Genomic DNA, 23,993 nt, shown 5'->3' on the forward strand with positions numbered 1-23,993 from the left:
TTTTAATGAAGCATACCCTAAGAGGTCTTCTCCCCATTTAGCTTAAGAGAATATGTGTTAATTTTTATGAGAAAGTTTCCATTTATTATGTGACTGAATGTGTCCTTATTATTCCATAGAAGGACTTGGAAATTTCCTAAAGCTTTGGATCACTCGGAATGAGCACAAGTGTGTGGTATAGCCCATAGGCATCAGCGTATTTGGGTTCCAGTGGGTTAAGAATAGATTTTTGCACTTGTTGACTCTTTATATGTATATACACTGTGCACAAATGACAGAGCTACTTTGTAAAAGAGACATTCTTGTGATAATTGTCTCTCAATGAATTTCTTTGTTTCTTTTCTTCAGCATAGCACACTGATTGGGTAAACTCATCTTAACACCATGTTAATTAGCAGGAAAAGAAAAACAAAGTGATCTAACGTGGTACTTGAGGTGGTTTTCCAGTTTTGTCATTGTAGTTCATTTTATTCTGATTCAATTTTTTATTAAGTATAACAAGAACTTTATGTACAGAGAATTGTTTTTTTTTTCCTAGCTCATTGTTCCCCACTCTTCTAAGGGATCCTGTAGCAGTTTCTTTGCTCTTCTATGTTCATTCTTTTTTGCATTACACTTGACCATTTCTACCTCTGTGACTCTCTATCCAGGATTTTTAAAAATTTTATTGAAATATATTTGATACACAATATTATATTAGTTTCCGGTGTACAACATAGTGACTCAGCAAATTATATAGATTACAAAATGCTTACCATGATGTGCAGTCATCATCGGTCACCATATAATGTTATTACAATATTATTGATTATATTCCTGCATGTATTGTATTTTTCATATCTGTGACTTACTTATTTTATAGCTGGAAGTTTATACCTCTTAATCTCTTTCACCCATTTCATCTATTCCACCACCCACCACCCCTCTGGCAACAACCAGTTTATCCTCTGTATTTTTTAGTCTAATTCTGTTTCTGCTATTTTGATGGTTTTTTTCTTTGTTTATTCATTTGTATTGTTTTTTTTTAATTTGATATATAATTTATATCATATGGTATTTGTCTTTCTCTGGTCTTTTCCATTTAGCATAGTATCTTCTGCATCCATCCATGTTGTCACAAATGGAAAGATCTTAATTTTTATGGTTGAGTAACACTCCAGAGTGTGTGTGTCTGTCTGTCTCCCACATCTTCTTTATCCATTCATCTATTGTTTCCATACCTTGACTATTGTAAATAATACTGCAATAAACATAGGGGTGCAGATCTATTCAAATCACTGTTTTTGTTTTCTTTCTTTCTTTCCTTTCTTTCCTTTCTTTCCTTTCTTCCTTTCCTTCCTTTCTTTCCTTTCTTTCCTTCAACACCCAGAAGTGGAATTACTGGGCATATTGTGTTTCTATTTTTAATTTTTTGAGGAACCTCCATACTGTTTTCCATACTGTGCAACAATATAAATTTTACCAACAGTGCACCCAGGTTCCCTTTTCTCTGTATCTTTGACAACACTTGTTATTTCTTATCTTCTGGTGAAGTGATATCTCACTTTGGTTTTGATTTGCAGTTCCCTGATGATTAGTGATGTTGAGCATCTCTTCATGTGTCTGATGGTCATCTGTATGTCTTTGGAGAAATGTCTGTTGAAGTCCTCTGCCCATTTTTTTTTTCTTAGATTGTGTGCGTGTGTGTGTGTGTGTGTGTGTGTGTGTGTGTGTTAAGTTGTAAGAGTTCTTCATATATCTTTTTTTTTTTTAAGATTTTATTTATTCATGAGAGAGAGAGAGAGAGAGAGAGAGAGAGGTAGAGACACAGGGAGAGGAAGAAGCAGGCTCTCTGTGGGGAGCCTGATGCGGGACTCAATCCCAGGACCAGGGAGTCACAACCTGAGCATTGCAAAGGCAGACACATTCAACCACTAAGCCACCCAAGTGCCCCGAGTTCCTCATATATCTTTATATATTTGGGGTATTAACCCTTTATTGGACATACCATTTGTAAATATCTTCTTTTATTCAGTAGGTTACTTTTTCATTTTGTTACTGGCTTCTTACATTGCACAAAAGCTTTTTAGTTTCATAATAGTCCCAATTATTAATTTTTGCTTTTGTTTCCCTTGCCTGAGGAGACAGATCCAGAGTAGTGCCTATGTTTTCTTTTAGGAGTTTTATGATTTCAAGTCTTGCCTTTAGGTCCTTAATCCATTTCATTTGTGTATGATGTAAGACATTGGTCCAGTTTCATACTTTGCACATAGCTGTCCAGTTTTCCCAGCATCATTTGTTGAAGAGACTGCCTTTGCCCCATTGTATATACTTGCCTCTTTTGTCATAGATTAATTGACCATATAAGTATAGATTTATTTCTGAGTTTTCCATTCGGTTCCATTGAGCTATGTGTCTATTTTTGTGCCAGTACTATGCTTTGTAGTATTACTATAACTTTGTAGTAGATCTTGAAATTTGACATTTTGATACCTCTAACTCTGTTTTTCTTTCTCAAAATTTCTTTGGTTACTCGGGGTCTTTTATGGTTCCATACAAATTTTAGGATTACTTGTTCTAGTTCTGTGAAAAATACCACTGGTATTTTGATAGGGATTACACTGAAATCTGTAGATTGCTTTGAGTAGTATGGACATTTTAACAATATTACTTCTTCCAGCCTATGAGCATAGAATATCTTTCCACTTGCTTCTGTCATCTTCAATTTCATTCATCAGTTGTATAGTTTTCATATTATAGGTCTTTCATCTCCTTAGTTAAATTTATTCCTGGGTATTTTATTCTTTTTGATGCAATTGTAAATGGGATTGTTTTCTTAATTTCTCTTTCTGCTACCTTGTTATTAGTGTATAGAAATGCAAGAGATTTCTTATATTAACTTTGTATCCTATGACTTTACTGAATTCCTTTATTCTAATAGTTTTCTGGTGGAGTCCTTAGGGTTTTCTATATATAATATCAGGTCATCTGCTAATAGTGACACTTTTACTTCTTATCAATTTGGATTTCTTTTATTTCTTGCCAGATTACTGCAGCTCAGATTTCCAGTCCTATGTTGAATAAAGATGGTGAGAGTGGACATCTTTGTCTTGTTCCTGATATTATACGAAATGCTTTGTGGGTATTGAACCAGTCTTGGCCCTGGAATAAATCCCAATTGATTATGATGGATGACCTTTACAATGTATTGTTATTGTTTACAATACAATGTAAACAAAGAGAGAATGTATTGTTTACAATGTATTGTTGAATTAGAATTACTAATATTTTGTTGAGAATTTTTGCATCTATATTCATCAGGTATATTGGCCTGTAATTTTCTTTGTTTGTAGTACGTTGTTTTTTTTCTTTTTCTTCCAATTTTGGTACCAGGTAATGCTGCCCTCATTGAATGAATTTGGAAGTTTTCCTTCCTCTTCTGTTTTTTGGAGTAGTTTGAGAAAGATATGTTCTTTAAACATTTTGTAGAATTCAGTGTGAAGCCATTCAGTACTGGATTTTTGTTTGTGAAGGGTTTTTTGATTACCAATTCAATTTTTTTTTAATTTTTATTTATTTATGATAGTCACACACAGAGAGAGAGAGAGAGAGAGAGAGAGGCAGAGACACAGGCAGAGGGAGAAGCAGGCTCCATGCACCAGGAGCCCGACATGGGATTCGATCCCGGGTCTCCAGGATTGCGCCCTGGGCCAAAGGCAGGCGCCAAACCGCTGCGCCACCCAGGGATCCCCCAATTCAATTTCATTGCTGGTAATCTGTTCAGATTTTTTTTTTTATTCAGTCCTGGAAATAATGTTTCTAGGAATTTATCCATTTCTTCCAGGTTGCCTAATTTGTTGGCATATAATTTTTTCAGAATAATCTCTTATGATCCTTTTGTACCTCTGTAGTGTCAATTGTACCTTCCCTCATTTCTAATTTGAATCTTCTCTCTCTCTTTTTTTTCCCTTGATGGGTCTGGCTAACGGTTTATCAATATTGTTTAGCTTTTGAAAGAACCAGCTCTTAGTTTCATTAATGTTTCTTATAGTTTTTTAGCTCCATTTCATTTATTTTTGTTCTGCTCTTTATTATTTCCTTTAACTTTGGGCTTGATTTGTTCTTTTTTTTTTTTCCCATTCCTTTAGGTGTAAGATTATTTATTTGAGATTTTTCTCTTTTATTGAGGTAGGCCTGTATTCCTATAAAATTCCCACTTAGCACTAATTTTACAACATCCCACAGATTTTTAACCACTGTGTTTCCATTTTCATTTGTCTGAAGGTATTTTTGCTTTCCTCTTTGATTTCTTCATTGGCCCATTGATGGTTTAATAGCTTGTTGTTTAGCTTTCATGTATTTGTGGGGTTTTCCAGTTTTCTTGTGCTTGATTTCTAGTTGCATCCCACTGTGGTTGGGAAGGATGCTTGATATAATTTCAGTCTTCTTAAATTTACTGATACTTGTTTTGCAGCCTAATGTAATCTATCCTGGAGAATGTCCATAGCACTGCAGTTTATAGCATTAGGGGTAGGGTTTCCATGGTTACTGTGTCTCCATCTCTCCTGCCATTCTCTTTGTGGTCCCTTTATCCTTTGTTGTGAAGCTGTTCAGTCAGCCCTCAGCTCTTTTCAGGAGGAATTGCTCTCTAGGTAGGTGTAGATTCTGTGTATCCTTGGGAGGAGGTGAGTTCAGGGTCTAACTATGACATCGTCTTAGACACCTCTTGTCTGTGTAGGTATTATTTATATGGGTTTTAGGGATATAAAATAGACTGCTCTTTCCCTCCATCCTGCTTTTCCTAAGAGAACTGTAATTTCAGCTATAATTCTTTTCCTCATGCATGTTTTTGGATGACTTCCTTTAACATTATGATTTCAAAAAAAATGACTGATATAATTAGAAAGATAATTGGAAAAGACTTGCAAATTAATCCACATGTCATCTGCATTGAAATATCTCTGGATCCTTTCCCTTGGCTTGTTAATGAAGTAGTTTACTCTTGAACATTGGAAGCCTGCTAACAAGTTCAGCTGTTTGTTGGGTTCTTGTCCCCCAATGCCACATTAATCATTTTTATAAACAATGAACCAATGGGAAGTATGTGAACTTTTTCTTTTAGCCTTTGGTTACTTTAATTTCTTGTTCTCCCACAATTTATCACTGTAACTTATTATTTCACCTGCCAAGCTTCTTTTCCTCTATGTAAATATTTCTGAATTTGAAGTTAAGGCACAGAAAACTTCCAGGTTTTCTTTCTGAAAGAACTGAAGTTTCTATTGGTTCTTCTCTATTTCTAATATTGTCTTTTAGATCTACTTTATGGGAAATTTTTTAATTTCACAATGCTCCTCTCATGATTTAATTTTAAAGAGCTTGTTCCTGTTCTCCAAATATTTCTTTATACTATCCTGTCTTGTTTCATGGCTGAAACATCTTCTCTTACTTTTCTGAGGATCTAAATAAATATTTCTACAGTCTTCTTTGCCCAACATAGTCTTTTTTATATGGCTTTTTTTCTCCTGTATTGATTTCTATTTCCAGCATGTCTGGAGAATAAGCCATCACTTCCTATTTAAGAATTAAAGACAAAAAAGGCTAACTGACATTGATAGAACTGGTCAACTACAAGTTTTACCGAAGAGCAATCTGGCTGAATTAGTTCTTTACTTAGCAGACTTCTAATACTGGTATCTTTAGGTCTTCTGTTTTTGGTCAGATTCCCCTGGGAAGATTGTTTCAGGTTCCTGCCTGAGTATGAAGGTCTGGCTGTAGTTTTCATGAAACCATATGGAAAAGAAAACCTGAGGGGTATCATGTCTATTTCACATACCTTCATTGAATCACCCTGTTTTCAGGAGGGTACCATTGGCCCTCAGATCTGCCTGGAGTTCCCTGGTACAGATCCCTCAGTTTTACCTCTACCTGTTGTTGGGAGTAGAAAAAGGGATATTCACCCAACTGCAAAGAATGGAGAGGAGACTGGAGGATTCCTAAAATGATTTTCAACCAGTCCTCCTTATTTAGCCCCTCCCCTCCACCTCCACTTTTGGAGGTATCTGGTGCTGCCAATTCTTGAGCCTTCTGGGAATGGATTCTTGACTTTCCCCCTACTGGCTTAGGATACAGCTTTTTTCAGATTTACTAAGTCATTTAACAAGTATACATCTGATTTCTAGCCTCTGAAGGTTTGTGGCTATTGTCTTTCATTCTCCCCATTTTTTTGGCCTTTTACAGAAATTTACTTACTATGATTTTAATGAGACATTGAGAAGGAGCAGAATTTTGCTTCATATGTTCAGTCTGCCATTTTTTCCCCTAAGAGGTTAATTCATATCTTCTAAAGAAAATATGATCAATAACTTTTTTTTTCACTGAACCCAGCACACTGCTGAACACCCAAAGGATATCAACAGTTATTCCCTGTCTCAAAGGCAATGTTTGTACAAATTAAATTGATTTTGGACAACTACATTTTTTCATTCCTGTAAAAGTTATAAATCCCATGGCATTTTGAATGAACTAAGGAATATTTCCTAATCTTTAAATTAAATCCTAGCCTTCTTTATGATAAATTATATTGTTAAATACACATGGAAAAATTCCTGGCATATAGTAAGTAGTCAACAACAGTTGTTTTTATTACTGCTGTTATTCCTTATTTCACTACAAATATCTCCAGCCAACTTTCTAGGTGTTCTTGTTTCAGGGATCTTATATTTAAATTTTTGTTTTTCTGGGTTTTTTGTTCATTTGTTTGTTGTCATCTACCATCTCATTTAGATAAAAATTTCTCCTTTGATCCAGCAATTCCAGTTTTAGCAGTCTTCCCTAAGGAAATAATCAGAATTGCACATAAAATTTTATAGTGGGGTTGTTTATTACAACAACAGCAAATCTAAATGCCAACAATAAGGGACTGATGAAAGAAATTATGGTACATCTATGTAATGGAATATTATGCAGGCATAATGCATAAAAAATGATTTTGCCCCCTCCCCAATTTAATAACATGAAAATTTCTAGATCTATTTAGTTTAAAAGATTAACAGGAAAAAATATAAAATTACATTTTAAAAGAATACATGCACATATAAATATATAAAAATACCAAAAGAATGTAAAAGTAAAAGACTAGAAGAAAATGCACCAAGGATTATTTGGAAGCAACAGAATTGCTGTAGATTTTTTTCTTTTTGTGTGCTTTTTGGAAGTCTCTCAATGTTATAAAATAAAAGTGTATTTCTTTGACATTTGAAACCACCCACAAGGACGCCTGGGTGGCTCAGTGGATGAGTGTCTGCCTTTGGTTCAGGTCATGATCCCAGGGTCTTGAGATCAAGTCCTGCATCAGGCTCCCCACAGGGAGCTTGCTTCTCCCTCTGCCTATGTCTCTGCCTCTCTCTGTGTGTCTCTCATGAATAATTTTTTTTAAAAAATAAAAGAAAAACTTAAAACACACCCACAAACACTAGAGGTGCCTTTGTGGCTCAGTCAGTTAAGCATCTGCCTTTGGCACAGATCATGATCCCAGGGTCCTGGGATTCAGCTCTGCATTGGGCTCCCTGCTCAGTGAGGAGTCTGCTTCTCCCTCTCCTGTTCCCTCTGCTTGTGCTTGTTCTCTCTTCCTCTCCCTGTTAAATAAATAAATAAATCTCTTAAAAAATAAAACACATCTACAAACACTATACATAAATATGTAAATATAATTTTAAAATAAATAAATTCTGCTTTGAGATATCCACTGGGCTTCCGGGAGAGATGGGATCCCCTGGGGAGCCAGGACCTCCTGGACGCAAGGTAAGTTGAAAAGTCCTAAATCACACCAGATCCTTATCTAAATAAAAAGTGCATGGAGTCTTCATTGTCCAAATGTGCATGCTTTCTGTCTTTGCACTTGGTGACTATTTCCAATATTTTTCCACATTTATGTGCTTAGAGATAGGGGGAAATGGTGATTAAATATTAGTTGCCATTTCTCATGAGGTGAGGAGAATTTGAGGGAGGAAATGAAAAATATTGAACTAAAATGTGATTTCCCAATTATCAGTGAATTTTATTTGCCCGGTCCTTGTCCTCTTTCTATATTCAATAAGTGGTTAGTGAATGAAGGGAATGAGAAAGAATTAATAAAGAAATAAATGATCAAAGTTGTATTCACATGGAACTTATTTTCTCCAGGAATTTGGGTGGGGCTTCAGTGCACTTTTCCCTGGGTTTCTCTCTTTGAAAATAGCCAGACTTTCTGTTCCAAAGATATAATTGAACATGTGAAATGAGAACAATTCCACTTTGTTCTATTTCCAATCCACAAGATAGATACATATAGATATATAGATTTTTTCTCATTAACTTTTGGAAGACTGTTGGGATTATCTTTCCAGATGTTTGGTTTGAGTCTAGTTGTTTTGTCATCCAACTGGTGATGGAAACAGATGAAGGTTTAGTTCAGCTGCTTTTCAGTGGCCAAAGCAAAGCACAGGGTCAAGGAATTCTGAACCTCCCTTAGGGATGGGCAGCTATCATAGATGGTTCAGCCTCATCTATATCCAAGCCACAAGCCTGCCCCAAAGCTCTCCATGCCAGTGTTAAGTGTTCAGCTCCATCCTTAGATTCTGGATGACCCTTGTCCACAGATGGCACTGAAGGAAGGTGGCCATTGGAGGTTTGTGTTCATCAAGCTTGCTGCTTACAATTTATTTCCCATAGAATATTACTCTTAACTCAGTAATGAGGATCCTCCCAACATGTATTCTTTTTTCCCCTCTAACTTAAGAATAAAATCTTTAGAAAGCTTCACTTTCTCAGGCTAATGCACATCCTGGCTATTGATATGTGTGTGTGCAGAGCAATAAGACCACATTTCTTTTGTTTCCTAGGGTGTGAAAGGGGCCAGAGGATTGGCTTCATTTTCTGTATGTATCTCCTGACTCCAACAGAATGCTCTGTACTCCATTAAATTTAGTTATTTTTAGACTTGAAGACCTGGCAGTCGGTCAGTTAATTCTTTGTTTTATTTTTTGAACTGCAGATGTGTGAGCTCATTCAGTATGTACGGGATCACAGCCGTAAGTACCCTGCTTAAATTGATCACCCAAGTTGTCAAAGCATTCATAGAAGAGCAGCAGTGAATTCTGCATTCAGAATTGAGACAATTTACTCGCCAATCTCTTAACATTAGAGATGTCACTGCATGTATTTTGAGTCAATGTAGACTGGTGACTCTTAACTTCTTCTCTGGCTGCCCTCAGGCCTATTGGAACCCGTTCCAAGCAATCTAGTTCTTTTAACCTAGGGAAAATTTAGGTATGAAGTCAGAACTCTTCTGATAGTGAAATCAATCAATGGAGAGACCCATTGAACTTTTAAAGAAGATTAACACCTGACAATAACACAGGATTGAATTCACCTGGTGTGAAAGCTAGCTGTGACAATAGAGTGTCCTAATAGGTGGGAGCACTTACTTTGGTTTATTGTTTATTACTTGTTTTCTGGAAACATATGCTTGATTATACTTTTCATTGGAATGATTGATTTGCTTGTAAACTTACTCATTTTGCCTGTATATTGTTTATCTCTCCAAATTTTTAAAGCAAAAAGGCATTTTGATTTGGCAAATACTCTTCTGAATTTGCTTTAAGACCCCTATAGCAGACTCTTCTATCAAAATGCATGTTAGCACCATTAATGGAATTCCATGTACAAGATGAGGAAATAATTGACTGTTTAGTGTCCATCTACAAGTGTGTAATGAATTCCCAAATAAACACCATGAATGAAAAATTCCTTCAAGGTATTTTTTGGGAAAAAATAGACAATCTAGAACTCTTTTCTGTAGAGAGACTTTGTCTCAAAGACACACAGACTTTTTAAAGTTTTGAGTCATCTCAACTTTATCTTTTTTGTACCATATTGGACCACCACGATGAGAATCAAAATATATACATTGTCATTAAAACTAGTTTCTTTGGGCTGAATTAACAAAGTTTGCTTTTTGAGATTAGAGCCATGTGAACTATAATGACTCAAAGGTAGATCCAAGTGTGTTGAGGCCCAATCTTTTCGATTTGAGAGACTTAGTACAAAACTACAAATCCAAAAGTAGATACAAAATTATTTCAAAAGAAAGTGTTATTTAGAACAATAAAGGAAATCACAACCAACAACTTTTGTAAAAGCACATGATCATGTGAACACATGGCTAGGTCCCTTCTCAGGGTTTTGCACAGAGCAAGTGAAAAGGTTAAAAGTCGAAAGCAGTAGAACTTTCTGCAGTGATGGAGGTATTCTACTACACTGCTCATATATGTAGTAGCCACTAGCCACCTGTGACTTTATTACTCAAAATGTGGTTAGTACTACTGAGAAGCTGAATTTATTTCATTTAATTTTAATTAAAATTTAAATGGCCACAGGTGGCTAGTGGTTCCATATTGGACAGTGCAGAACTAAAGCTTACTTATGCTTCATCTGTTTCAGAGTAAATCCACCTCTCATGTTTATACATGCACATAAATATAAATCTGTACAGACTTATATGTGTGCATATATATAAAATCAATATCTATAGATCTCTACATGGAGAAAAATCAGAATAAAGAGAGTTTAGGACCTTTTAACCTTTCCAAATTCAGTGCACCTCTCTGCAGTGTAACATTCCTTCCCAGGGCATAGGTTCTTTCCCTCTGACAGCTGGCTGCAGGCTGCTGATTTACGGCTATATATTGTCCCACTTCTCCCATCCCATCTTATTTTTGCCAAGATGCTGGGATCTGTCTGCATTTTCTCCAAACCCTTTCCGTTGCTTTGATGTTTGAATCATCTACAAAAAGCACACAGGTCAGAGCTTCTACGGCCATGATTTCCTTACACACTACAGAACTCTGTTCTACCAAATAATAACCCAATCTCCTTTGTTCTTCTTCCCCAGCTGGCGGACATGGTGAGTAATCTTTATTTACAGCAAATTATAATCAAGCTCCCAAATGTCATACATCTGGAAAGACGAGTTAAAACAATGTGTTGTCTGCCAAAAGATATAAATTTTATCTGAGCTGTCTTTGCTGCCTCATACTGGTAGCACAGACCTGCTTCCAATAAATCACTCAGCTTTAGTGGAGTCTCACAGCTCTTTCTCAACTAAGTGGTTTGATTTTTTTTATTAATATTTTAATGACTGACATTACATTTATTTTGCCATTAGAATTTTTTTGGAATATGTCTTCTTCCCTTCATTTTCTCTATTGTATCTGTAGTCTAGTGGTTAAGAATTAAGATGTAACAGACAATTACCCTCTTATGCCTTTGCACCCTATGCCTTTTGTATAGACCCATCAATCCATGCCCTCTGGTTGCATCTTCACTCACTCAATAAATATTTATTGAAAACCCATTACGTGCTAGGCACTGGGGACACAGGGCTGAATAAGATGGACATAATTCTTGTCTTCCATTCTAGCCAAGGATCCAGATGATAAACACGTGAAATAAATATGGAATCCTATAGTTGCTGTGAAAGAGATAAAGAACAGGATGCTCTGTCACAGAATGTTAGAGGAGGGGAGAGATGCTTTAGGATGAAGGGTTCCTCTTTGAGGCAGTGATGTTGGAGTTTGGAAAAAGAAGCCAGCTTTACAGGAGCCAGGAGAAAGAACAGCAAGTGCAAAGGCCATGATACGAGACAGACCTAGGTATTTTCTAGGAATTGATGGAAGTCCAATGTGCCTGAGACATAGGAAGGGAGGGGGAGACTGGCATGTGAAAAAATGAAGTAAGCAGAAGCCAGGTCAAGTTGGACTTGGTAGATTCAAATAGAGAGGTGGGATTATATTCAAATTGGAATGCGAGGGTATTAAAGAATCTATAAAAAGTATTGAAAGAGGATCATGAGCTGATGAATGATTTTTTAATGTTTATTTAGGCTGCTATGGAAAGTAAATTGTAGGGGAAGGTTAAGTTTAAAATCTGGAGGACTAGTTAGGAGGGTATTGTGGTATTCCACATAGATGTGGTGGTGGACCAGAGGGCTGCCATTGCTGTGCCTTAGGTACATGTCACTTTGGTTTGTCTTTCTCTGTCCCTGTCATCACCTGCCCTGTGCCGAGCATCAGCCATCAGTGTACAGCCTTATTAGGCCTCTGTGTGGTCATCTGGGCCTTGAGGAGAGCCTCCTAGGTACCACCACAATCCAGCCCAGCAGTCTTTAGAATCTTTTCTGGTTTTTGGCACCTTGCTGGATTTCAGAACGTGTATTTTGTGAGTTGAATTACCTTGGAGGTATTTTTTCCTGAAAACTTGAATTTCAGCCGGTGCTGTGAATCTTTTTTCCCCTTTATCTCTAAATTGCACCTGAAGCTGTATTATTGTTGTGTTGTTCCCATATGCAAATCACAGCCCAAACAAAAAGCTTGCAGAACCACTTTCATGTTCAGTCACACTTCCCCTCACTTCTTATCGTAAAGTTGACATAACCTCAATTTTTTTTAATATCTGTTCAGCCTTCTAAGTTACACTCAGAGGCTAATAAATTATGTCCTGCCTCCACTGAGATGCACAGTTTGGTTTGGGGTTAAAGTTTCTTCTTACTGGTCCTTTTGCTTATAAGGTCACAGAGTCCAGGACCAAAAGGAAGTAAACATCTAACACCAAAGTGGGGGTGAAGCTCATCTGGTCACAGCAGAGGACTCACCCCTTGGCCAGCCCAGGCCAGCCCCAACAAGTCTGAGTTTGAGTTCTTATAAAGAGCTGGAAGGCCTCAATCTGCTTTTGTTATCTCTGAATCCAACTTGCTGGCATCTGAATGAGAGGAGGCACCCCTCCAAGAGAAGCGCATCATTGAGATTTCCTTTTACCAACTTACTTCTCAATGCCATACAGCATCTCCCCCATTATAAAAAGTTTTGTTCTTCCTCTTCCTGCTGCAAAAGAGTTGTCCGTTGTTTGGTTCTTCTTCATTCAGCCAACATTTATTAGAATGCTGATAAATGACGAGAACTAATCATCAGATCAGGAGAGACACAGTCCTTGTCTCTATACTTCATGGAAAGGAAAACATTAACCAGATAATCAGACAAATATAAAGTGCCAACTGTGATAAATTCAGGGTACCGGGATTAGAATGAATGAATTGGGATCAATAAATAAATCTGAAATTAACATTTAACGTTCAAGTTTAACCATTCAGTTTCTCTATGTAATAGGTATATTTCTTGGTTAAACTTGCCTTTTCAACTGTTAAATAAAAATACGTTCGTGAAAGCTTTCCTCATTCTTTTAAGTGATACAGTTCTCACGATGAAAGTCTGTAATCATAATTGTAATAGGAATGACTAACATTAACTCAGCACCCGTTATGTGCCGGGCACTATGGTCCTGAGTGCCTGTGTTGATTCATTTAATCCTCAACACCGGGCTATGTAGTGGCTGATCTTAGGACTGGCATTTTTACAGATGAGCAAAATGAGGCCCAGAGATAAGTTGCTGGGACAAGGTCACAGGGCTAGCGCATAGCTGGGCCAGGTCTCTAACCTGTCTCTGCAGTGCCTATACTCCACATCTGATGGTCTGTTCTGTATAATGCACATCCATTCTCTTCTAATGTCTCTGAGATCATTAACAGAGCTTTGGGACCTGTTCCTTTTTCAACCCGTTACATTTCCTTAGTAAGTAAAAAGAAAGATTTATGTTTTAGTTTAGCTGTGTAAAGTTCCAGCAATAAGCATACCAATGATCCAATTTCTGTCGGTAAAAGGGCACATCCATGAGCTGTGGATTATTTGAATTTGGTCATTCACTTACAAATTGCACAAAAACTCCAATTGAATGGTAGGCTTTCTCTTGTGCTTTACTTAAAAGAGCAAAATCAATTTTTTAAAATAGCATTTCTGTTCAAGATTTAAACATTTAACATTTCAACTGCTTATTTTAGCATTTAATGCTTATTTGATGTTTAAATATTTGCATATTTAATTAAAATTACTTTGCCCTCTATGTATCTTTTTTTTTTTTTCTTTTCTAAGTTAAGCATGCTACCTCAGGAGCACGTTCTTGCCTTTCAGGAAAACCAGAATGCCCCGTGCATCCCACCGAATTGGTGTTTGCCTTGGACCAGTCTCGGGATGTCACCAAGCAGGAATTCGAGCGCATGAAGGAGCTGATGTCTTCCCTGGTGAGAGGCGTCCGGGTCCGGGAGAACAGCTGCCCGGTGGGCGCCCGCATCGCCATCCTCACCTACACCTCTCACGCCCGGCACCTCGTCCGCTTCTCAGACGCCTACAAGAAGCAGCAGCTCCTCCGGGAGATTGAAGCTATCCCTTACGAGAGGTCCTCGGACAGCAGGGAGATCGGCGGGGTGATGAGGTTTATCTCCAGGAATGTCTTCAAGCGAACGCTTCCAGGCTCTCACACAAGAAGAATCGCCACCTTCTTCAGCAGCGGTCAGTCTGCAGATGCCCAGACCATTGCCACGGCAGCCATGGAATTCAGTGCCCTTGACATCGTTCCGGTGGTCATCGCGTTCAGCAACGTGCCCTCCATCAAGCGTGCATTTGCAGTAAGACGGCTCAGCCTTTCACCTACCTTTTGGGGGGGCTGGGGGGGCTGTATTCAGAAGCCTCTGTAAGAAAGTATCCCCCTGTACCACTTATTTCTATAGACCAGAAAGACGCTAAGCCCGTTGCATGCATCATGCTGTTTGATGCTCACAGGTAGGGTGGAAGGAACAGGGATAATGATCAGTCCCGTTTTATTAATGAGGAAACAGCCTGGAGAGGTTAAACCTGTATCCTGGGGTCACATGGCCAAGAAGTGGCAATGTCAGAACTTGAACCCAGGTTTGCTATTCTAGTGTTCTCTAGTTGCTGCTGGGTGTACAGCTGCTACATCAGGGAGGCCATAATTCACGGATGTCCCTTGTGTGGCTAGAAGCAACAGTGGCTCTACAATGAAGAGCAATGGACTGATTTTATAACTTCAGCAATCATATGACTATCCAAATTATATAATAGGAAAGGCCATCCTAGTTATGATAGCTTCTTAGTTTAGGGATTAAAATCTTACTGCGTGACATTCCGAAATAAACCACTTGGGATCAATAGGATTTTTTTTTCCATGATAATTTTTTTTATTATTATTTTTTAAATTTTCTTGAAGTTCAATTTGCTAACATATAGTATAACACCTAGTACTTATCCCATCAAGGGCCCTCCTCAGTGCCTGTCATCCAGTTACTCCATCCCCCTGCCCACTTCCCATTCCACTACCCTTGGTTTGTTTCCCAGAGTTAGGAGTCGCTCATGTTTTCTGAGGTTCTTTGAGGTAGTTTGAGGTTTTTTGAGGACATTTTTTGAGGTAAACTGACCTATAACACTGTATTAGCTTTAGGTTGCAGCATAATGATTCAGTATTTATAAATATTGTGAAAATATCACCACAGGACACCTAGTTAACATTATCACCATACATAAATATAAAAAATTTTCATGATGGGAACTTTTTTTTTTTTTACTAAATTTTAATTCCAATATAGTTGACATACAGTGTTATATGAGTTTCAGGTGTACATTAGAGTGATTCAACGATCCTATACATTACTCAGTGCTCATCATGGTATGTTTATTTTTTTTAAGATTTTATTTATCTTGAGATAAAGAGAGTTAGAGTGCAGGGAGGAGCAGAAAAATAGGGAGTGAGGGAACCTGGAGCAGACTCCATGCAGAGTATGGAGCCCCAAGGCTGGGCTCGATCTTATGATCCTAAGACCATGACCTGGGCAGAAATCAAGTTGGACACAACCTACTGAGCCACCCAGGCACCTTGTGATATTCTTAATTCCCCTTCACCTATTTCAGCCATCCCCCCTACCACCACCTCCCATCTGGTAACCACCAGTTTGTTCTCTATAGTTAGGAGTCTTTTTTTTTTTTTTTTTTTTTTTTTTTGCTTGTTTCTTTTTAACTTTATTCATTTGTTTCTTATTTTGATAAAGTCCAAATAGTTTGTTTTTGCCTTTGTTTCCCTTGCCTCAGGAGACATAACTAGAAAAAGTGCTATGGTGATGTCAGAAATTACTGCCTGTGCTTTCTTCTAAGATTTTTATGGTTTCAGGCCTCACATTTAGGTCCTTGATCCTTTTTCAGTTCATATTTTGTGTATAGTGTAAGAAAGTGGTCCAGTTTCATTCTTTTGCTTGTAGCTATCCGGTTTTCCCAACACCATTTGTTGAAGAGACCATCTTTCTACCAAAGATTAATTGACCATATAATCATGGGTTTGTTTCTGGGCTTTCTATCCTGTTCTAGTAATCTGTGTGTCTATTTATGTGCCAGTTCCATACTGTTTTGATTATCATGGATTTTCAGTATAACTTGAAATCTGGAATTGTGATACTTTTTCTTTTTCAAGATTGTTTTGACTCTTTGGGATCTTTTGTGGTTCCATACAAATCTTAAAATTATTTGTTCTAGTTCTGTAAAAAATACATTTGGTATTTTGATGGGGATTGCAATGAATCTGTAGATTGCTTTGGATGGTATGTACATTTTAACGATATTCTTCCAGTCCACGAGCATAGAATATCTTTCTATTTATGCCATATTCAATTTCTTTCATTAATGCCTTATGGTTTTCAGAGTAGAAGTCTTTCATCTCCTAGGTTAAATTTATTCCTAGGTATTTTATTCTTTTTGGTGCAATTAAAAATGCGATTGCTTTCTTGATTTTTCTCTCTCTTGCTTCATCATTGGTGTATAGAAATGCAATGTATTTCAGGACACCTGGATGGCTCCGTGGTTGAGGGTCTGCCTTTGGCTCAGGTCGTGATCCTGGGTTCCTGGGATTGAGTTCCACATCAGGCTCCCTGCAGGGAGCCTGCTTCTCCCTCTGCCTATGTCTCTGCCTTTCTCTGTGTCTCTCATGAATAAATAAATAAAATATTTTTTTAAAAAAGTGAAATGCAGCATATTTCAAAATACATTGATTTTGTATTTGTGGCCTTACTGAATTCACTTATCAGTTCTAGTAATTTTTTGGTGGAGTCCTTAGGGTTTTCTATATATAGTATCATGTCATCTGCAGATAGTGACAGTTTTACTTCTTTACCAATTTAGACACTTTTATAACTTTCTCTTGTCTGATCGCTGTGGCTAGGACTTCTAGTACTATGTTGAATAAAAGTGGGGAGAGTGGACATCCTTCTGTTGTTCCTGACCTTAGGGGGAACACTCTCAATTTTTCAGCATTGAGTATGATATTAGCTGTGGGTTTTTAAAATATGGCCTTTATTATGTTGATATATTCTCTCTAAAGCTACTTTAAGGGTCTTTATCATGAATCAATGTACTTTGTCAAATGCTTTTTCTGTATCTATTAAAATAATCATATGGTTCTTACCCTTTCTCATATTGATTTCATGTATCACGTTGATTTGAAAATATTGAACCACTCTTGCATTCCACTTGATTGTGGTGAATGATTTTTTTTTCATGTATTGTCAGATTCAGTTTGCTATTATTTTCTTGAGGATTTTTGCATCTATGTTCATCAGAGATATCGGCCTGTATTTCTTTGTATAATGTCTCTATCTGGGTTTTGGTATCAGGGTAATGTTGGCCTCAGAATGAATTTGGAAGTCTTTCTTCCTCTATTTTTTGGAATAGTTTGAGAAGAATAGATATTAGTTCCTTAAATGTTTGGTAGAATTCACCCATAAAGCCATCTGATCCTAGAGTTTTGTTTGTTGAGAGTTTTTTAAATTACTGATTTAATTTCATTACTAGTAATCAGTCTGTTCAAACTATTTCTTCCTGCTTCAGTTTGGGGAGGTTATATGTTTCTAGGAATTTATCCATTTCTTCTAGGCTGTCCGATTTGTTGGCGTATAATTTTTCATAATATTCTCTTACAATCCTTTGTATTTCTGTAGTGTCAGTTATTTCTCCTCTTTCATTTCTGATTGTGTTTAGCCCTCTCTGTTTTTGATGAATCTGGTTTATCAATTTTGTTGATCTTTTCAAAGAACCAGCTCCTATGCCACTGACCTGTTCTATTGTGGTTTTTTTTTGTTGGGTTTTTTTTTTTTTTTTAGTTTCTCTTTCATTTATTTCTGCTCTAATCTTTATTATTTCCTTCCTTCTATTAGCTTGGGTTTTGTTTTTCCTTTTCTAACTCTTTTTGATGTAGCATTAGGCTTTGAGATTTTTTTCTTGCTTCTTGAGGTAGGCCTGTACCTACCTATAAACTTTCCTCCTAGAACTGCTTTTGCTGCATCCCAAAGAGTTTGGATTGTTGTTTCCATTTTCATTTGTCTCCATGTATTTTTCATCTCCTCTTTGATTTCTTGGTTGACCCATTCATTGTTTAGTTAGCATGTTATTTAACTTCCATGTATTTGTGCTTTTCCTGGATTTTTTCTTGTGATCAACTTCTAGTTTTATAGCATTGTGATCAGAAAAAAAAATGCCAGGTTTGACTTCAAAATTTTTGAATTTGTTGAGACTTGATTTGTGGCGTAATACATGATCTGTTCAGAATTTGTTCAGAAGAATGTGTATTCTGCTGTTTTAGGATGGAATGTTCTGAATATATCTGTTAAATCTACCTGGTCCCATGTGTCATTCAAAGGCACTCTTTCCTTGTTGATATTTCTGTTTGGATGATCTGTCCATTGATGTAAGTGGATTATTAAAGTCTCTTACTATTATTGTATTATAAGTGAACATTTCCTTTGTATTGTTAGTAACTACTTTATTTAGGTGCTCCCATGTTGGTTGGATAAATATTTATAATTGTTATGTCGTCTTGTTGATTTGTTTGCCTTATTATTATATAATGTCTTTTGTCTCGTTACCATTTTTCTTAGTCAAATTGTCTGATACAAGTAATGTTACCTCAGCTTTCTTTTTACATTGATTTGCATGATAAATGTTTCTTTCTTTTTACTTTCAATCTGTAGGTGTCAAATAAGCAGAACAGAGTTGAAATAGAGTCCTCATCTACAAAGTATGGAAAGTAGTACTTGCTTCCTGGAGTTGTTGTGTAAATGAAATGATGGACACCATTCCTAGGTGCCCTAGTACATAGTAAATACTCAAGAATGATAGCTTTTGCTGTAATTGCTATTACTATTATTTACCTGCTTGATGCTGAACTAAAATCTATTTAATAAAAATGACATCTAGGTTGTAAAGGAGCTGACAGTGCTATTAGTGTCATTGAACATGCAAATAAGCTGATAGACCAGGCTTAGAAAGAAAAATATACATCAGTTAGAAAAGGCTGGGCCATGTCATGCAAATGAAGCTGCTATGAAACACAGCAGTTGAAAAACTTTGTGAGTGGATATGGTTATAAACAGACTCATAATTCCTTCTGTTTATTTAAGTTTATATCACAACTACTATCAATTATTTCCATTAGGATATTGTCTCTTGTTTCATAACTAAATAAAGCCAAGGGACAACTGGGGCTATTAGTAAACACAATTTCACCACCCGCTCAAAGATATGTGCATACCCTATAACTTGAAAAAACCTATTTTGTTGGTTTAAAATCTTTTTTTTTTTTAAGAATTTATTTATTTATTCATGACAGACAGAGAGGCAGAGACACAGGCAGAGGGAGAAGCAGGCTCCATGCAGGGAGCCCGATGCGGGACCCGATCCCAAGTCCCCAGGACCACACCCCGGGCTGAAGGCAGCGCTAAACCACTGGGCCACCAGGGATGCCCGGTTTAAAATCTTTTGAGTGTTAATAGCCTCACTCAGTATTCCTAGTCAAATCAGCTAGAGACACTTTGCTTCTTTCTTGAAAGAGTTTATCTCAAAAGAGCACCAATGAAGATTCAGTTTTTTGATAATGACCCTCCAAAATCTGAGCAGCATTGGCTCTAAACACCTCTTGAATAGAATTAGAGATGCAGAAAAAAGAATCAGTTGCCAAGGTTCATTTACCCAGCAAATGCTTAGCGAGCACCTTGTGTACACTGGATGATCTCCTTGGCTGTGGAGACACAAGAGTAAAGTGGAAAGCCAAAAGACTCACCCCCGTGGAGCTGCCATTAGATGGAATTAAGCAGAGTTGTCTAGAAAGGCATCAAAATAGACGCATATATACAAGCTGGCAAGAACCTGGTACTGATACTTGGCATTACAGAAGGGAAATTATGTTACCACTTCTCCTTTTGCCCTCTTTTTCTTTCTTCTATCCATTCTGTTCAGTTGTGCTTCCCTACACTTGAACTGTTGATGATTATTTCAAGAAGAGAACCAAAAAATTTAGTGACAATGAATTTTTATTTGGGGCCATATTTTAAAACCCTAATTTGTTTCATAATTATTGTGGCTTTTCTAAATCTTGATTTGTCTGAGAGTTCAGCAGTCCAGTATGAAATTTGGGACCCATGCAGGCTCATGCAGCAGGACTTGGAAGCAGATGTTCTGACAACTGGCTCTGATTTCCCTTAGCACATGGCCTATGACCTCCCTCATGGAAATTTCTCATGAGGGTATCAAGCTGAGTGATGAAGCTATTCATCTCTTCTGAAACAGAAGGCCATTTTTGACTGGAGAAACCTCAATCTCAGCTTTGTTTTGCCACCAAGTTTCCCCCCTTAAGTGTGTTTGGTGATTGCCTCTTACTTCTAGTGTAATTTTACTTGCTGCCCATAAAGAATTTTAACTTAGAATGGGCATCCCTTTCTAATAGACCTATAAGAGGTCTCTTTTTTAGTTAGCCTTTTTTTCCTTTTATTCTGCTGTTTGCCACTACAGATGAGAGAAACATTAAGTATAATATTGACATTATAGATTATACTTGTGATTGGAGAAAGAGCTAAAATGGGTGAGGTAGAAGGCTTAATGGGGGGCGCATGGGTGGCTCAGTGGTTGAGCATCTGCCTTTGGCTCAGGTCGTGATCCTGGGGTCCTGGGATCGAGTCCTGCATCGGGCTCCCCACAGGGAGCCTGCTTCTCCTTCTGCCTGTGTCTCTTGACTCTCTGTGTGTCTCATTAATAAACAAATAATCTTAAAAAAAAAAAAAAAAAAGACGGTGGCTTAATGGGAAACTTTGGCACTTTAACCACCCAACCTTTTTATTTTTAAAAAGAATGGTTGTTGGGACCCTGGGTGGTTCAGTGGTTGAGTGTCTGCCTTCAGCTTAGGGCATGATCCCAGGGTCCCATGATCAAGTCCTGCATCAGGCTCCCCATGGGCAGCCTGCTTTTCCCTTGGCCTATGTCTCTGCCTCTCTCTGTATGTCTCTAAATATTTTAACAAAAGATTTCCTTTGTTAATAGAGAATTATCTAAAGAAAGATGATTACACGTAGTATTAATTGCATCATTTCTTGAATGCACCAATTCATAGAGCCCCATGATATTTAGAAATGAAAGAAGAGGGTATCCTCCAGAACCATTTGCTGAAGGCCTCCTGATCCATCTCTGGACTTCATAGCAATAAAAAATGAGACCTAAGAAAAGTGAACCATAGTAACCTTTTATTTTAAATCCTCAATCCACACTTTGCTTAAGGAATTTTCTGTAATATGCAAACTATAGTTGCTCCAATGATGTGTGGTGTGGTGGTCTCTAAAACCACAACTGTCAAATTCTACTGATTAGGAAATTACTTTGGTGGTGGGAGGACACGAAGAGCACAGACACCTCTGTAAACTCTCATAGTAAAGCAACACATCAGAATCAATAAAGATGATGCTTTAGATTGAAACCAATGTGTTGATACATGATGAAATGTGAAACCTAAATTATCAACTAGCTCCACCGCCAGAAATATGGAAGTTGTCACAATATAGACACGCAGAATACAAACTAGTTAACAAATGGCGGCAATCCCTGGATGACATATTCAGAACACTGCTCTAAACTAAGTCAGGACTCCCTGACACAGAACTGTGATCATAAAAGCAACTAATGCAGAGGACAGGAGGTAGGTCTTATTTGGAGAATGCAAAATTTAAACTGGAGCCTTCCACCTTCCACCCCTTCTGGGCTCACTTTCCTTATCTGTAAATGCTAGGATTGGACTATGTGGTTCCTGAGATTTCTTCTAGCTCAAACATTTTGTGATTTCCCCCCACACATACACAACCCCTAGATCCTGATAGTTGGTAATAAGAAAGCACTTTGTACCTACCAGATGGTCTGATCCATGCTCTCTGGATTTGGCTTCCTGGTCACTCATCACAATCCAGATGAAGTGAAGGCATGATTCACTTGACACGTTGCCCAGATAACTACTGAAAGCCATTATTAATACAGACTAATTGTTTGTACTGTTGTATTCAAGAGTCAAGACTGTTTTATACAGGTCACCAAGACAATTTAAGCTAGCTTAAGTATACACATGCACATACCCCAGGAGAATTTCTCATAAAGATGCAAATATAACCCAGGTGTCCTCTGGCTCCGAGTCCAGGTAAGCAGTTTGTTTTCACTCTATGCTCACCTGGACACACGATTCAGCCTTTCTTCAAAGAATCCATTTGCACAAGGAATCAGCAATACAGATTTTACTGAAGGTAGTGAGTTACAAGAAGGGCATTGTATTCCACTGCAGAATGTCCCTATTTGTCACCACCAACCCTGTCCTGGCTCCATTGCCCTCACATCACAGCATGGTTTTTTTTTTTCCCTCTTCTCTCATACCACAACAATATTCACCTTTCCTACTGTGTTCCTTCTCAGCCTTAACCAGGTACTAACCATTCTTTTCTCTACATACGTGTGCCTAGAAATCATGCCAAAAGTTTCAGTTTTCACATATTTCCTCTGAGTCTCCCCATCTAACCCATCCAGCTCATGAAGGCAATTACAGTGGTCTTCTGGGGAGGAATTCCAGTGAGCACAGATTTCTCCATCTCTTCTACACAGAATAAAAGATGGGCAGAAACAAAGATAAGCCTCAGGGAAAGCTCACACCACCTTTCCTCTTTCAAATTTCCCTCCTATTGCTCCTCAAACAGAACATGGCCAGCCAACAGCTCTATTAGTGCTTGCCATTAGAATTAGAGGAACTCACTGCCCTCAGGACCCCAGTTCTAAATTCCTGAGAGAATGGATACAATTGGCTCAGATGTCCAACCCTGGAGCAATCTGCTCTGCAGAAAGATGTAGTCCTCCCTTCCCACCTCTGACTTAAATATGGCTGTTAAAGTCCTACCTTCATGAATAAAGTATGGGAAGGATACTTCCCTGAGAAAAAGTAGCAAATGTCCCATCTCTTAGGTATTTGATAAGAGTATGCCTATAATTTTCCCTCAGCTATGAATGGATCTGTGAATCTGTTAACTGACAAGCTAATTATTCTTCATTATTTAAGGCCTCCTTATTTTCTCCCTGCTCTCTGGTCTCAAACTTCCTAGAGAGGTTATTAACAATGGGACTGAACTGGAAGGGGTTAAGAGTTGTTCAGAGGAGAACCACCTGGATGTGGATCTGGGTCTGCAAAGCCAGCTTCCATGCCTGGTTCATAATGGGAACTCAGAATTGGTTGTAAAGTACATTTTGTGATTTCACTTGCTTCTCTGGGACTTGGGGTGTGCGTGTGTGTGTGTGTGGGGGGGTTCCTCCAGCCCTTTTCCTTCATGGTTTCCATGTCTGTTTTTTGATTAGTCCTCTTACCTTCCTTTGAGCTTCATCTTCCTCATCTGTAAAACAGGATGATGCACAAAAGAACAAATTCACTGGGTTGTTGAGATAGTAAATAGGAAAGTGCTTTTCATAGCACCCATCCTGTTCCAGTAAGTGTGTTTCAATTATGAACCCCTTTAATACCCACTGAATCCCTCCCTGTTAGGTAGTAGTGTGATTATCCTATTTTGTAGGTGAGGAAAAAAAGGCAAAGCAACTTGACCTACAACTAGAGGGAACACCAGGGCTTAAACCCAAGCAGGGCGCTTAGCCACCCTGCCACGCGCTATGCTTCCCTATGACCTTCTTTAGAAGGAGAAGTGTTGCACTCAAAAGATCTCAGTGCTCTGAACAATCCCGAGAGGTTCTTGC

The 23,993-nt window shown here is 37.8% G+C and overlaps 1 protein-coding gene across 2 annotated transcripts in view; it reads left to right on the top strand.

Annotated features, from left to right (window-relative positions):
* The window catches only part of COL6A6 (collagen type VI alpha 6 chain), a 142,547-nt gene that overhangs the window by 99,726 nt on the left and 18,828 nt on the right, over nucleotides 1–23,993 (top strand). For both annotated transcript variants that reach the window (XM_038570820.1, XM_038570819.1), the window contains exons 29-33: nucleotides 7,717–7,779; nucleotides 8,859–8,894; nucleotides 9,011–9,047; nucleotides 10,910–10,921; nucleotides 14,037–14,530. In XM_038570820.1, coding sequence (XP_038426748.1) covers nucleotides 7,717–7,779; nucleotides 8,859–8,894; nucleotides 9,011–9,047; nucleotides 10,910–10,921; nucleotides 14,037–14,530 — 642 coding nt within the window. The remainder of the gene's footprint in view (nucleotides 1–7,716; nucleotides 7,780–8,858; nucleotides 8,895–9,010; nucleotides 9,048–10,909; nucleotides 10,922–14,036; nucleotides 14,531–23,993) is intronic.

This window comes from Canis lupus, chromosome 23, assembly GCF_011100685.1.
Source record: "Canis lupus familiaris isolate Mischka breed German Shepherd chromosome 23, alternate assembly UU_Cfam_GSD_1.0, whole genome shotgun sequence".
NCBI lineage: Eukaryota > Metazoa > Chordata > Mammalia > Carnivora > Canidae > Canis > Canis lupus.